The sequence below is a fragment of the Chiroxiphia lanceolata genome, chromosome 1 (assembly GCF_009829145.1).
Source record: "Chiroxiphia lanceolata isolate bChiLan1 chromosome 1, bChiLan1.pri, whole genome shotgun sequence".
NCBI classification, from domain to species: domain Eukaryota; kingdom Metazoa; phylum Chordata; class Aves; order Passeriformes; family Pipridae; genus Chiroxiphia; species Chiroxiphia lanceolata.
In genome coordinates, this window is record NC_045637.1 from 85345865 (window position 1) to 85360586 (window position 14722).

The window sequence follows — 14722 nt, forward strand, 5'->3', positions numbered from 1 at the left end:
ATTTTGAAACCTGAGCTGCTTAATTGGGTTGCCATGAAGTGAAGGGGTTAGCCTTGCAAGGCTTTCCGGCAAAGGGTTCCCTAAGCAATTGGTTGTTTCTGGGCAGGAGTGCAACGCTGCCTTTTGTTTTTGTGCACAGCTTCAAATCAAGGCTTGATGGTCGTCATCCAAAAGGTGCTAGATGGCCCTACCCTTAATTCAGTGCACAGTAACCCAGCTGTCTCAGATGAAGAAAGTAAAAGCATTATTCTAAGAGCAGGGTGGTAACACCGAACAGTTTTTGTCATGCACTCCAGTTAAAGGGCTGGTGCTGTGCACCCGAAACCAATACAGGCATTGTGTGTTCTGGGGGCCAGACCGAGGGCTGTTGGAGATCAAAGATCGCGATAAGCCGAAGAAAACCCTCCATGCTTTTACTTTCTTTAATAGGGGGGGGGGGGGGGGGGGGGGAAAGCAAAGTTGACTGACCTAAAATTTGGAGCGTAAATAGAGATGCTGGGTGGGAAGACAGAGACGCGCTGCCCCGAGCGGCCGCGGTGCCCTTGTCCCACGGGGCTAAAAAACCCTCGATCCTGTACGGCTCGCGCAGGAGAGGTTTGTTGGTTATTCCCGCTTCCGAAGCTCCCCCTTTCCTCCGCCGGGACACCCAGGCTTCCCTCGTGGGCAGCGGGACGAGCGCGATCGCGGGGTGAGACCCGCGGCCCCGCCTCTCGCTCCTCCCCCCCCGCCCCGGCAGGGTCCCCGCGGGTATCCCCGCGGTGTCACTGCCCTGCTCGGCTCCTTCCGATCCATCCCATCCCGCTCCGCTCCCGCCGCCCCGGCAGGTAGGCGGCCAGGCGGCCCCTTGGCTGCGCTGCGGCTCCGTGGGGCTCTCCGGGGCATCCTGCCAGGAAAGAGGCGGTAACGGGACGAGACGGGGGAATTTTTCCTCCGCACTTCCGTAGCGGTGTGGTCTCCGCGGTCTCTTGGGCAGCCTGGATGGGGGCTGTAAAACAGCTGGTTTGGGTGAAAGGCTTGCGCAGAGCGGAGTTCTAAGTAAACGAAAGTGAAAGTACGCTTTGGGTTCGTATAATTTTAGGGATGTTAGTGGGCGTTCTTTAGCATAGAGCTCGATAAGAACGTTGCAAAGCTGCCGGCTGTTTATCCGTCTGTCGGAGGAAGCTGAAAGTGATATTCTGCCATTCCTGTAGAAAGACTGTGCAGGAAACACGCAAATTGTGGTGTAAACTCTTCCACGCAGTTGGTCCGGGACAGAAACAGCCACATCGACAGTCCGGCTGCAAGCAAGCACAGAGCAGCCGGCATCTGAGCTGGGCGAGCAGGAAGGTTGTACAGCATCCAGCAGTACTGCCAGTGGCCTTTGGGTGTTTTTTTTGTGCCTGACACAGCTCTTCCACCTTCCACCCGCTCCAAGGGCCTCCTCGTGAGCATCTCCCCAAAATGAATCGCTGCTCTGACCGTGCAGTGTCAGTCCTGACGCTTTGTCTGCTCTGCACTTCGCTTCTGCCTTCGCTGACCGGTAGGTCACCTGCAGCTCTGAGAACCCCGCTCTCCCTGCCCGAGCCTTTAGGGCCGCCCAGCCCCCTTGGGAGTCGGGTGTGTTTGTTCCTGGATGCAGCGGGCAGGCAGCTCTCTTGCTCTCGGCAGCGCAGGCTGGAGAAGACAGCGGTGTTTTACGTGCTGAAGGTCAGCGTACACGGAATCTTTGGCAGGATTAACACCTTTCAGGGCCTGGTTTTTGTGCCGTGAAGACGGGTAGGTTGCTGAAAGGAGTCTGAATGCCCCTGAGCAGATATTGCGAATGTTCTCTGTGCAGGAGGTGGCTAGAGGAGTTGGGGGAAAGCTGCTGGAGTGAGATCCTCGGGATGTACTTGCTCTGTGAGGCTGAGGGACTTTAACTTGCAGTCCTGCCAGAACACGGACTTCAAATTTCAGATTGAAGGCAAGGAGATTTTTCAATGATTCTTTAAAGTTAGTGTGATAAGAAAGGTTGGAATATACAATTTATGTGGAAAAAATCCCCTGCTTTTTCAATGTGACTGATTTTTTTCTTTTTTTTGAGAAGAGAATACACTGGCGATGATATTCTTGCTGTTTCTGTACACAGCTGCAATCTCTTTAATCCAGACATTACTCTCTGAGTCACACAGGGTTAGGCAAGATGTTTGAAGAGTGTTTATCAATTGTTTTATTTTTCAGCTATAACCATGGAGAACCTGCCTAATGCCAACAGCAGATTTGCACTTGATCTGCTCAGAAGGTTTAGTGAGGCCAACCCAACAGGAAATGTTTTCTTCTCTCCTGTCAGTGTCTCTGCTGCTCTGGCCATGGTGCTTTTGGGGGCCAAAGGTAATACAGAGGCCCAGGTGCTGAAGGTTAGTAAAAAACAAATAAAATTCTTTCATATTACATGTTATTTACATTAAAAATGGTTGTGTTTTAGGGCAGGAAAGATGAAAAGAGAGCATTATTTTTATATGTTCAGGACAAGATTTCTTCCATGTACACTGAGTCTTTCTCAGATTCATTTCTGCAGTTAGTTATCTTCTACCTGCCCTGCTCCAGAGCCCTCTCTCTCTATCTTCTATGGCCCTTGTTGCTCATTTAATTTCACTTGTTGTTTCTCGAAGTAGGAAACTAATTACATTAATCAGTCTCCTTTTAAATTGATTAAAATTTTCAGCAGCAAGGCCTTATGAGAGATTTTGACAAACTATTACTTTATCATAAAAGGTCACTGATAGTATGTTCATTGTTATAACACTGTGTAGTTTGTAAAATACACAATCATAATATATAGTTTTATATTTAAAGTGTAACAACCATGATGATACATGGTATCAATGCTGCCTAAGTATCAATATCTTAGTCAGCTAGGCACTCAGATATCTCTGAGGAGCTAAGCGTGCGTGGTTATCCTTACCATAACCTTAGATTAAGGTTTAAAAAACCTTCCTTGTGAAAAATGGTGCACATAGGAGTGTTTCCGGCATGGAAAAGAGACTTCCTCACTATTATTTTTTTGCACCTTTGTTAGGGTAACGCCTGTAAAAGGGCGTATGAGACTTTTCATTGGAGTCATCATTGCCTATGAATAATTTCACCTTTGTATTCTGGACTTTAGGAGGAACTATTTTATGCCGTTGAGTGTTGCTGTGCTTACTCAACAAGACAATAAAATTACTTTCTAGCTCCTTGTTCAAACAGACTTGAAACATTTTTCATGTAATCAGACTGACAGCCCCACCTAGGATAAACCTACTGACAGCAAAAATCATGCAAAAGGAACTTGGGGGAAATAAATGTGTTTCAACTCAGTCACCCTCAGTAGGAAATGTTCCTGTGCCATAATACTTTACTTATGAACACGGTGCTAATTAAGGAGGCAGTGATTAATAATTGTTGAGGGCTGTTTGCAAGCATACAGAAATTTGTTTCCGTGATCATATCTTTATCGTAAGTTGCCTACATGATATTTTGGTCAGCCATTCATCTGTGCAGCACGTCTTGCAGTAAGGTGGGCAGCAGGGCCTGACCAAAAACCCAGTGAGAGAAAGTGAAGTCTTTCCTTTTAATCCAATGACTGCTTCATAGCAGTCTTCCTACTGTGAAATGCATGGTTTGTTAGAATGTGAATGTCGCTGCTTTGGTCTAGCCTTCCCTGTTCATGAGGTCTGGCAGCTTGTGCTGTCATATCTGTAAGCCTTTGCCAGACAGCTTGACTCTGGAAAAGGAAGTACTGGTAAAGAGAAATTTCAGTAATGCATTTGATTTTTCATTTATTTTGTTATTTAATTATATTTTCACAAAATTATAAAAGACAATTGTTCCAAGTTTTTTCAAGACCTCACCTGTGCTAGTGGTGATTGTATGTTCTGAAAAGCAAAACCCCAGGTTTTCTTTGGCCAAAGGGGGAACCAATAAAGCAAAAGTGTCTCCATGGCACCATCTCTCTTTTCAATTCCCCACATGGGAATGAGTTCTTGGGCCCAGTGGTCCATGGAGAAGCATACAGACATCATACAGACAGGACTTGGGGTTCTGATCAACAGCTTCAGCTGTGACTGTGTGTAAAGCAGGAGCATAATACAAGTGACTGACATGGGCTGTGTAGCACCAAGAAACAGTTTGATTCGTTCTTGGAGGTTTACAGAAGTCTCTAAGCAGCTTCCAGCCTCTTCTTTTCTCTTTTTTCAACCTACCTACCTGCTGGATCAGACCTACCCTACAGATACACTCTAAATTCTTTTAAGACAGTATTAACAGCAGCTCGTTAATTTCTTTTATTTCAGACACTTCATTTTGACAAAGTTGAAGACATCCATTCAAGATTTCAGGCTCTGACAATGGATATAAACAGAAGCAATGCTCCCTATCTCTTACGAATTGCCAGTCGGCTTTTTGGAGAGAAGTCCTACAGCTTTTTGCCGGTATGCTGGTGCACAACATGATGGTGTGTGGTGGAACCTGGTGGGAAAATGCAACTATTTAAGTATTTATGAAGTAGAAGTATTTCCAGGCATATTTCTAAATGTTACTGGGCAGCTGACAAAAGTATTGCTGCTTGCATATGCATTTTCATAGCTGTAGGCATCTGTGCATCTCACCTAAAGGATGTTACACAGCAAACCCTTTTCGTTGCGTGTTCGCTTCTGCTGCTCTTGGGCTCAAGAGAAAAATCACTTGTGTAGCTTTTAGTTTACAGTAACTATCATAACATTCCACTCTGTTGCAAGCAGCTTTTTAGGATACAGGCAGTTCTGTTTCTGTTGCAAGCAGCTTTTTAGGATTTTTATTTGTCTAGTACCACATTACTTAAATATTTAAGTAATATGTTCTTTATTTGGTAGGGGATGCTCAATATGTCTTAACAACATGCCTCTTCGCTAGCGAATTATAATTTTGTCTGCGTCTAGGTTGCTATTTTTTATCCGTCTTCAGCTATTTCAGAGAGGTTTTTTTTTTAATTCTAGCTGTGCTTGAGCCCGTTTCAGGAGAATTACAGGTAAATATTGCAACACCTGCAGTAAGAACCCCATCAGCTGTAGATGTGGCTGGTGTACTATGAGGCTTACTATAAGAGCAGAAAAAACCCTGCCAACCTCAGAATCCCCCTCAGGCAGTGCACTGTTAGAGCCCCACCTCAGAGCAGGTGACAATCTGTTTGAGTACCTCTTATCTACCTGATAATTTTATGTTTTCTTATCTGCATGCAGTGAAAGCTGTTCTTATTGTTCCAAAATCTAGGATTTCCTGACTAATACACGGAAATTATATGGAGCTGATTTGGCTACAGTTGACTTTCTTCAGGCTTGTGATGAAGCCAGGAAAGAAATTAACCAGTGGGTTGAGCAGAAAACTGAAGGTAAACTACTTTGGTTAATAAAGTAACTGGCAGTGTTTCATACTTCAGGAGCAGGGATAGGCTTTATTCTCTGCAGTCTTTAGAACAGTTTAATTCTGCTCTGGGATATTCATTTGATGTATTGACAAAATGAGAAATTATCTAAGCAAGATGTTTAAACAATTCCATAAGTCCTGAGAGTTTTCCTTTTTTGTGTTCAGGCTGTGAGTGCCTCCTGTGAGTTCAGGAGAGATGCCTGAACATAGTTATGAGTTGGAGAATTTTTTTTAGACAGTCTTGGTCTGTATTTTGTATGTATTTCTAAATTCAGTAATCCTTACTGTGGGTGTTTTCTGGTTCTTGTATGATGGGTCAAATGTGACAGTTTAAGCTAAAAATATTATGTTTTCATCAAATTACTTATCAAAAAACTGTTTCAAAAGTTAAAAAGTATGGTGAAGTAGAGAGACAGGTACTGAAATATATGTCATTACAGAATGGACTAGAGTTTTATATTTGTAGTATTCCCATGGCATCAGTTTCTTCATATATGTTTTTATATACCATCAACTTATTACAAGATTTTGTTGTCACTTTTTTTTTTTTTTTGCTGCCTCTGAAGGTAAAATCCCTGATCTGCTGTCTGAGGGCTCAGTTGATAACTCGACCAGGCTTGTGCTGGTGAACGCTATTTATTTCAAAGGGAACTGGGCAGAGAAATTTAAAGAAGCTGACACCACTGACATGCCATTTCAGTTAAGTAAGGTAATACAGATGTGTCTTGGTAGCGTATATCTAATGGAAATAGCAAATGATATAGGTGCTAAAGTGAAGCTTTGCTTACAGATAAAATAATTAAGAAATACAAAGTCTTTAATGAATGTTTTCAGTTCACCTGAAAGGACTTTTTTATGGATTTCAGTGTTTTTCTGTATTCAGCAAGCTGTTTTTTGTCTCACTTACTGGAACAGTGTCAGAGACAGTTCTCAGCAATAGATTAGGACCTAGCAGAATTTCTGTCCTCTAGAAGTTCAGCAGCTGTGAACTGTTGGGATGGTAGGTAAGTCGTACTAAAATGATAGCATGTTTTGATTAAGCTCCATTTTCTTATTCTGTATTCTGGTTATGTTAACAGCTTTACAAGTTACTGTATACAGTCACCTGCTTTATGCTGAACAGAGTTGATCTTTTTTTACTTAACATGGTCATTTTTGTGTCTAGATGATGCCGTAAAATGTTGATGCTAAAAAATAACTCAGGAGCAGTTAATTGGGGGTGAGATAAGGAAAGGGTTTAACTGTGCCAAGGCAATAGATGTTACAAGACGCGCGCACCGGCTGTGCTTGAGATGTTACATTTTATAATACTATCTGTCCAATCCAAGTTTTGTCCATCCCATTGCTTTTGCCCTGGTCCACCCCCTGGGAATTGGGTCTGGGGGCCTTTGGGACCACCTACTTCATCATTTTCATCATCCTCAGAGCACAAAGGGTACACAGTCACCTTGGTCTTGACTCCGTTCTGTTGTTCAGGCCTAGATATGGGTGTTCTCTAAACAGTATAGGCCTTGCCTTGACAAGAGACTAAATATTTCTACTGGATTTGGGGTAGGATTGATATGGGGTGCATGGAATGGGGTAAGAGGGTTAAGGAATGTGTAAACTACTTGTACTGCAGGGTAGGGGAATGAGGGCTGCTGCTTTTAAAATCTGCTTCTACTACTTATAAAACTTATAAAACTTACAAAAATTAGAAAAATAAGAAAACTAATAGGGGCTTAAGGCATCATAGAGCAATATAAAGGTCCAGCAACTCACAGAAATTGATTCAGTTCTTGCAAGGTCTGTGCTATAGAAGCTAAAGGAGAAGCAAATATAATACAAACTCATTATATCTTCAGAGCAAACTGTTTTTAAACAGGCAGGCAGGAGTCTGACAAAAGCAGTTTTATAATCACCTGATATAACGAAGGAAAAGTTTTTGCAAAAATGCAGTTTTAACTTACTTGTTTCCTATCAGTTCTTTAAATGAGTCGTTCCTCAACTGTTACTTTTGTTACCTTTTATCTATCCAGAAAGAAAGAAAGACAGTGAAAATGATGTATCAGAAAAATAAATTTAATTTTGGCTACATTCCTGAAGAGAAGGTCCGTGTTTTAGAGCTGCCTTACGATGGAAGAGAACTTAGTATGATCATCCTGTTACCTGATGACATTGAAGATGACTCTACTGGGCTGCAGAAGGTGAGCCATCTAAGCTAATGCATTTGTTCAATGTTCTTAAGTTCAGCCATTAAAAATTAAAACCTTAATGAACTTGTGTTCTCAGAGCCCCGTATCTATCATTTAGACAACTCTCTATTAGCACAGCAATAAAGAATACATGCATGTGCTGCACCAGGAAGAGGAGTTGTGTTCTGATTTTCTAGCTTGTGTTCATGTGTCCTCTGGCTTGCTGAACTGAAACATGATGGAGGTTGAAAACAGAGTTAGCTGTGAAATAAACTTGCCTTGATTGTTTTTAATGACAGAACTTTTTTTTCATTACCTTTGAAAATCTTTATTTTCTCAGGCATGAAGTAGAGAGACTGTTTTCCATTAAATGACCAGGAATTCATCAGCTTCTTTGAGCTCTCTGATTATGATTTTTGTTACTTGTTTTTAATTAGGTAATTCCATTTAGTTAGATTCAACAGCAACAATGACTGCGTTGCTATCAGTGTGTGTTTTTCCCTTCTGTACATTGCAGCAAGAAGCAAATGTCTGCATCACTTTGTAAAGTAAAAACTGCACTGATTCTGCTTAATTTTAATAGTATTTGTTTGATCTATATGTAGGTATCAAAGATATGGGTATGGTCATTTTTGTATAGTTGCTTTACCATTGTATAGTGTTCTATAAATAAAGCCTTGTAAATGTTACTGAAAATGAAAGACTACACTGGTGACATGTAATGATCTCTGTCTTTTTAATTCTAGCTGGAAAAGCAGCTTACCTTAGAGAAGCTCCAGGAATGGACACGTCCAGAACATCTATATTCCACTGATGTTAATGTGCGTTTGCCAAAATTTAAGCTGGAAGAAAGCTATGATCTTAAATCAGATTTAGCTGCTATGGGCTTGTTGGATGTATTTGACAGTGGTAAGGCTGACTTGTCGGGAATGTCGGGGGCACGTGACCTCTTTCTCTCTGAAGTTGTCCACAAGGCTTTTGTAGAAGTGAATGAGGAAGGCACGGAAGCTGCAGCTGCCACTGCTGGCATTGCTATGCTCTGCATGCTTATGGAAGAGGATTTCAATGCTAACCATCCTTTCCTCTTCTTTATTCGCCACAACCCAACACAAACCATACTTTTCTTTGGCAGATACGCTTCTCCATAAAAGAGAACTTAGCATTTGCAGACCAGCTCCTGCCGTTGTTAATGAAAACTTTGCTCCTGAATGAGTTGGATTTTGATGTAGGAAGTTAATGCTCCTGTCTTGAGTTCCTAGTAACTTTCACTGAGATTCTGCCTTTCCCATTAAAGCAATTCCAGAGAAATATAGGAGTGTAATTTATTTTTCTTTCTTGATATTGACATAATCTTTAATGAAATGAGGAAAATCTTGACTGTAGACAGAGGAAACCTTTTGAAATTGGAGTAGAAATAGAAATAGTCTTGAAAGAAATGTGTGTCTCCTCAAGCGCAGGAAAACCCTATGTCCGTCCTTACATGGGTTTTTCTGTGTCGACAGCCCCCTGTTGTAATAATCAGTCACTCCTTAATAATCCAGTCACTCCTTATGCATATATACTAGGATGTTCTTGCAAAGCTGTTCCTCCCCTAAAGCCTTGCTTTATGAAAATACGGTAATAAAATACTTCTAGGCACCAAAAGGCATATCCTGAACAGCTGAGTTTACCCAGTTCTGTCATGAAATAGAAGGTCAGATAACATTTGTTTATAGTCATCTATTAATAGAAAAAGGATTAAGCTATTTAAACAAAAGTAACCCCTTCCAGTCATTAGCCAGAAAACTTGAAACAGAGCTTTTGAATGAGGAGGATTTTTAAAATTTACAGGCTGGTGCCATTTTAGTTATAGAAAACGTGAAAATGTGCCAGGGATTAGATATTTTAGGTGCCTTTTTGCAAGTTCAGAAGCTGAGATTAGATTCTGACCAGAACCTATATCATCCTCAAAGATACTTCACCTCCCCAGAGGATAACTGGGTATAATCTGAAAGAAATATCTGATGTGTATCTTTATGTACAAGGATTCTATATTTACTGACTTCCACTACCTCTTTATACACAAGCCTCTTGTACTGTACCACAGCCTTGTGCCTGTGAGCCAATATAATTACATACTGTAGTGTTCTGTGTTTATTTCTGGAGGTTATTTACTTGTATCATGTTTATCTTGGGTACTGTAATGTTTACCTGTACAACCTCAGCTCTGAGTGTGGCACAATAATTTCTGTAACTTCAAACTGTATATTAATTTTTTCTTCAAGCAACAAATAAAAGTAATTTTCTTAAACTTGTGTTCAAAATGGAAACTTCTGTGTGCAAGTTAGTATTTCAGAGTACAAAAATAACTGTACCTGAAGGCTAGTTCCAGGGAAAATCACTGGTGCAGCAGCTGTGACCAGCTGTGTGAAGTCTTTGGCCTGTTCAGAGTATGTGAAAATACTGAAAAACAAATTGGTCAATAGAAGAGGTGATTGTATGAACCATTAGCTTCCTCTGGAAGTGTAACTTTAGCTGCTTACCCCACAGGGAGCAGGGAGAGAGTCACCCTCAGTATGAAATGGCACAAACACTTGGTCTGGATGTGTGTGCAATACCCCGGTAGCAAAGGCTCTGGTAGGTTTGTAAAGGAAAGAGTGTATTGCAGAGTGCAGTTGTGAATGTAACCCTTTCTGAGCTGAATGCTTTGAAAACTCAACACTTTGAAAACCAATAAATGAGACAAATACTAGCACAAAGCCATGTAAAATTTTGGAACAGTTTGACATTGCATTAGTTCTGAGTTTCTACGCCTTTGTCTTTAGCATTTTAGCAAATAAAACTTCTGCTGCCATGAATGAGTTTTGCCCAAGGAAGGCTCAAAAACTTCATCATAAATACATCCTTATCTTTATTTGCTTAAACTTAGTCAATGCATGCAAGATATATGATTCCTGCAGGCTTTTAGGGCAGCAATTACCAGATCAGAAGAAAGATAAAACCTTGCATAATTGTACAAATCAGTGTAGCTTTATGAGGAGACTCATGTCTGTATTTATTGCTTTGGTCTCAGTATTCAGTAACTGAACTATTACAGAGATAAATTTGGTTTTCTAGACTATGTGCGCAAAATAAAATCCAGCAATAAGAATCTCAATAGAATCAGCTTCACATTCAAGCATTTACAAAAGCCCAGCCAATACTCCCATCCCATAATTCATGTCCCACAATAAGGTGGTTGTGTTTTTCCTTAACGCTGTTCATTTTTTTTCCTGTGGTCCTGTAAGAACAAGTGACTGACAAGGGCTGACTCCTATAGAGAAAACTGGCATGCCAACTTTATTCACATTTCTAAAAAATAATATCCTGCTTCAACTAGCTCTTGAGAAGGATTTTGTTTCTAGATCTACTGAATGAACACAGGTCTCACTGAGTTCAAAGCATGGTAATCTTCAGTATGAGATGATTTAACAGAGGAAAAAAGTAGAAAATACAAAATTAGGAGCTTAGCCTTAGTCTTAGCAAAGTAGCAGTCATAAATCCACACCCACAGTATAAAAAAATACATTACACACATAAAATATTTGGTTTATATTAACCTGGGGGACTCCAACATTAAAACCTTAGCTCACTGCAGTTAAATTTCCTAGGAGGGGACCAGTAAGTACTTGAACAAGAACTTCCCTGTCCAAAACCAATTTGCAACTGGCTGCTGTTATGAGAAGACAACATGGGAGTTTCTTTGAGTGGAAGAGAAGATTACAGAAGCTGGACTTCAGTCTCAATTTTGGCCTTTCCTAAGAAGATCAGGCTTTGTAACAGTCCAAAACTCTGAGCAATATTTGCTCACTGTGCTATGATGAGTAGGCCAGACTGTACTACTGCTTACACAGACGCCTTAGGAAAGCTCTTTGATTTTGGTAATTTAAAAAGAAAAACCACCACTCACCACCACCATCATTTGGCTGCTTTTTGTGATTCATACAGTTTAAGTTGCTCATTCTAGAAAGTAAATACCATAATGTGGATAAGGAGGAGAGTTATCTCTGGGTTTTACATCACCTTATACTTGAGATAAATTTACTCAGATGAGTTAAGACCTTCACTGTTAAATGTTTGCATGTATCTATATATGATCAAAATCCTGGTGAAGTATGTAAACCTGATCAAGTGTTAGAGATGGATGTTTTTCTTGCTTTTTTTTATTGTGGTTCATTAGACCAGTGCAGTTCACTCGAACCTACTCAGATAAAGATGTACAATTAAAATCAGAAGCTGGCTTTTGTTAGTTTAGTTTAGTTTGTTTGTTTGTTTGTTTTTTAACTGTAATGAACCTCTAGTTCTATCATGTCATCTTATGGTACCAGCTGAAAGCATATTCTTATCCATATTAATTAAGTGGCCTAAGCAATCCCTGACTACTTAGTGACAATGAAAGACAAAAACCACAGACAAAATCCTGGAGAGTGAGTGCAGCCTTTCTGGAAACATACTGAACATGTGCAGTGGCCAGAAAACGTTGTATCTTCAGGATAAATAGAACTTCAAACAACCAGCTTGTATAAATGCTTTTATTTTTAAGTAATTTCATGGAAAATTATAGTCATTTTGGCCAAGAACATTTCTCTCAACACAAGAGAAAACACTTACAGAAAAGGGAGAAAATGCAGTCCAGAGATTAACTGAGGGCTTAAACTCTTTGTGCATGGAAAACAGGACAAGAAGACTAAAATACAAGTAATGACTTTGCATAAATATTTAGCATAAAAGTCCAGACAACTCCTTAGCAGCTGTATCATCCGACTTTTTATCTGTGAGAGTCAAACAAGCTAAATAATGGAAAAAATATTCATTAGGTAATTTTCTAAAAAAGCTGCGGTGGAACTCATTGGGGGAATTATTTAATTGATATTTCTGGTCTAGCTATCCATATCATTGACATTGGCATGTTACTACTGGGAGAAACAACTTACAGCAGGACAAGTTGTTTCTCATGTGTACTGAATTCTTCAACACAGGCTACAGCATGGCCTTTCTCATGGCTTGCATTATTTTTTATTGGGACAATTTATATGAGAGAAAAAGAGATTGTGACATGGTGGACTTTGATGGTGCTTCTTACAGTGGAAGCAACTGTTACCTGATGGGATCCAAATCTCATCCCAAATTTTCTAGTGACACTGCAATATTTGGTATTTCCTTAAAGCTCTGCACTCTAAAGATAAATAAATACCATACTACCATTCTTAACCATTCTTGCCCTTCAATGACCTTCAAAAGGTAAGCTCCAGATACTCAAAAGCCAGAAAACAACAAAATGGGCTTCATGATTTTTTAATTTCATTCTTTCATTCTGTGGTTTTGAAGCAGTTTCACAAGGAGATTGGGTTCCGCTTGTTGAAAGCAGCATTGCCAATCCTATGTGAACACGGCCTACATCATCCTGAGAAGAAATAGATGGTTTTGCCTTGGGTCTATTCTGGAGGGAGAGGAAATGGTGCAGGGTGAAGTGTCCATTTGTGAGTGCATCTGATCCTAATGGACCTTTTAATGGAGCATGGAGTTCTTCAAACAGTGGAGATGACTCTCTTTAGAGGGAATATAAAGATGCACATCAGTGGCAGGGAGAGAATAGAAAGCAGCCACTCTGTTTCCCGTATAGCACATCTTGCTAATTAGAATAGGGAGGAAGAGAAAAGGTAAATAATACTTTCCTTGGAAAGTGGCCATGAGGCATGACAGCTTTGAAACTTAAACTTGTTGTTGCCAACATTTTATAGCCTATTAGATGTCACTGTCTGATGGATCTGACCTGAGAGGCATGACCTTTTTGCCTTCACTGGAGGCTGAGGAATGAAAAACCCTCTGGACCTTTTGCCAACCTGTGCTGCCCCCTGAAGGCAAGCATACGATGCTTAGATTTACTCCAGCACTGGAAGAGACCACACCTTGCCTTACTCCTCCGTGTGCATTTCAGAGGACCAGCAGGATAAAAACACTACTTACTCCATTAATTTAAGAAACAAGAAAGTTCCACCCAAACTACAACAAAGTGAATTGTATTAAAAAGAAAATCATGCAAACTTACATAAATGAAGCTTGTCAAAAGACTTGCTTTAGAAACAGAGTTTGCTCAAAGCATTCAAAACCTATACTTATTTGAGTAAGGAGAACATAGGAGCGTTTAAAGAATCTGACTCAAACCCTTTAACAGCATACAGTCCTTCAACAGATTTAATTTCTGAAACATTTCAGTTACACCACAGTCTTTGGCTTAAGTCCTACATTTTTGTCATGCAGAACTTCATATGAAGGGAGTCTCACAACAAAATTCATCTCCAATACAAATCGCAAAGTTTTGCAGTTGCATATTGAAAACTTTTGATCACGGCCAAGGGCCAGCAATCTGTCTTGAAATGTAAGAGGAGGAAGCTGAATAAAGCTGGCTTCTGGACTTGTCACTGCATCCTCAGACCACAGACCTCCTGGTTTGCTAAAGTTGCTCTGAATGAACTCCAGATGTGTGGCTGTGGCAATCTCTCTGATCTAAGCTCCACACAGCACCAAATACCTCTGCTGTCAAGAAATACCCACCTGCAATTTGTGTATTCCATGCAGCTGACCTGCAGGTGGTTGGGTGGTATCACAGCTGGAGAGAGGCACAAAAAGCTCAGTATTGCTCAAGTACAAATCAGCTTTCCTTCATCAAAGAATGACAAATTTATTTACAAATTGAATTGGGTAGATGAATAGAAGTTCTTAAAAACTGTTAAATGCAATACTGTAAACGTGAAATGAAGCACCGGTCATTGTTCAGTAAATGTAACACATCACAAAAAGCCAAATGATTCAGTAATATTATAAAAAGAAATATCTATGGTACATAGTCCTTCTGGGGAAGAGTTAGCAACCTTCTGACTACTCTCAAGGAAGTCACCTTTTAGCAGACACATGGCATTTGTAGCTGAACAGCAAAAGACCAGAAGCTATACACAAAGCATTGTAAATTTTGACCTTACCACATTTCCCAAACTAAGCAGGATCAGGACAGGAATCCCTGAAGTCCACCAGTAATCAGCATAGACCCAGTAACAAAAGTATGCGGGGCAGGTAGCAAGCAAACCCTGAGTAGTTACCAAGCAAATCCAGCTGCAATTACACAGCACTAT

General features: G+C 40.5%; 1 protein-coding gene across 4 annotated transcripts; it reads left to right on the forward strand.

The window, feature by feature from the left end:
• The first annotated feature begins 735 nt into the window (after positions 1-735).
• LOC116780175 (leukocyte elastase inhibitor-like) lies at positions 736-9877 on the forward strand. 4 transcript variants are annotated; one of them, XM_032674760.1, is made up of 7 exons: positions 736-824; positions 2200-2375; positions 4293-4430; positions 5248-5365; positions 5967-6109; positions 7419-7586; positions 8321-9877. In XM_032674760.1, exons 2-7 carry the CDS (start codon positions 2208-2210, stop codon positions 8720-8722), a joined length of 1137 nt encoding a protein of 378 aa, XP_032530651.1. In that variant the 5' UTR covers positions 736-824; positions 2200-2207; the 3' UTR covers positions 8723-9877. The 4 variants fall into 4 exon arrangements, with proteins under 4 accessions (XP_032530651.1, XP_032530641.1, XP_032530666.1 ...); XM_032674750.1 differs by lacking the exon at positions 736-824 and adding an exon at positions 913-1519; XM_032674775.1 differs by lacking the exon at positions 736-824 and adding an exon at positions 989-1062.
• The last annotated feature ends 4845 nt before the right edge of the window (positions 9878-14722 follow it).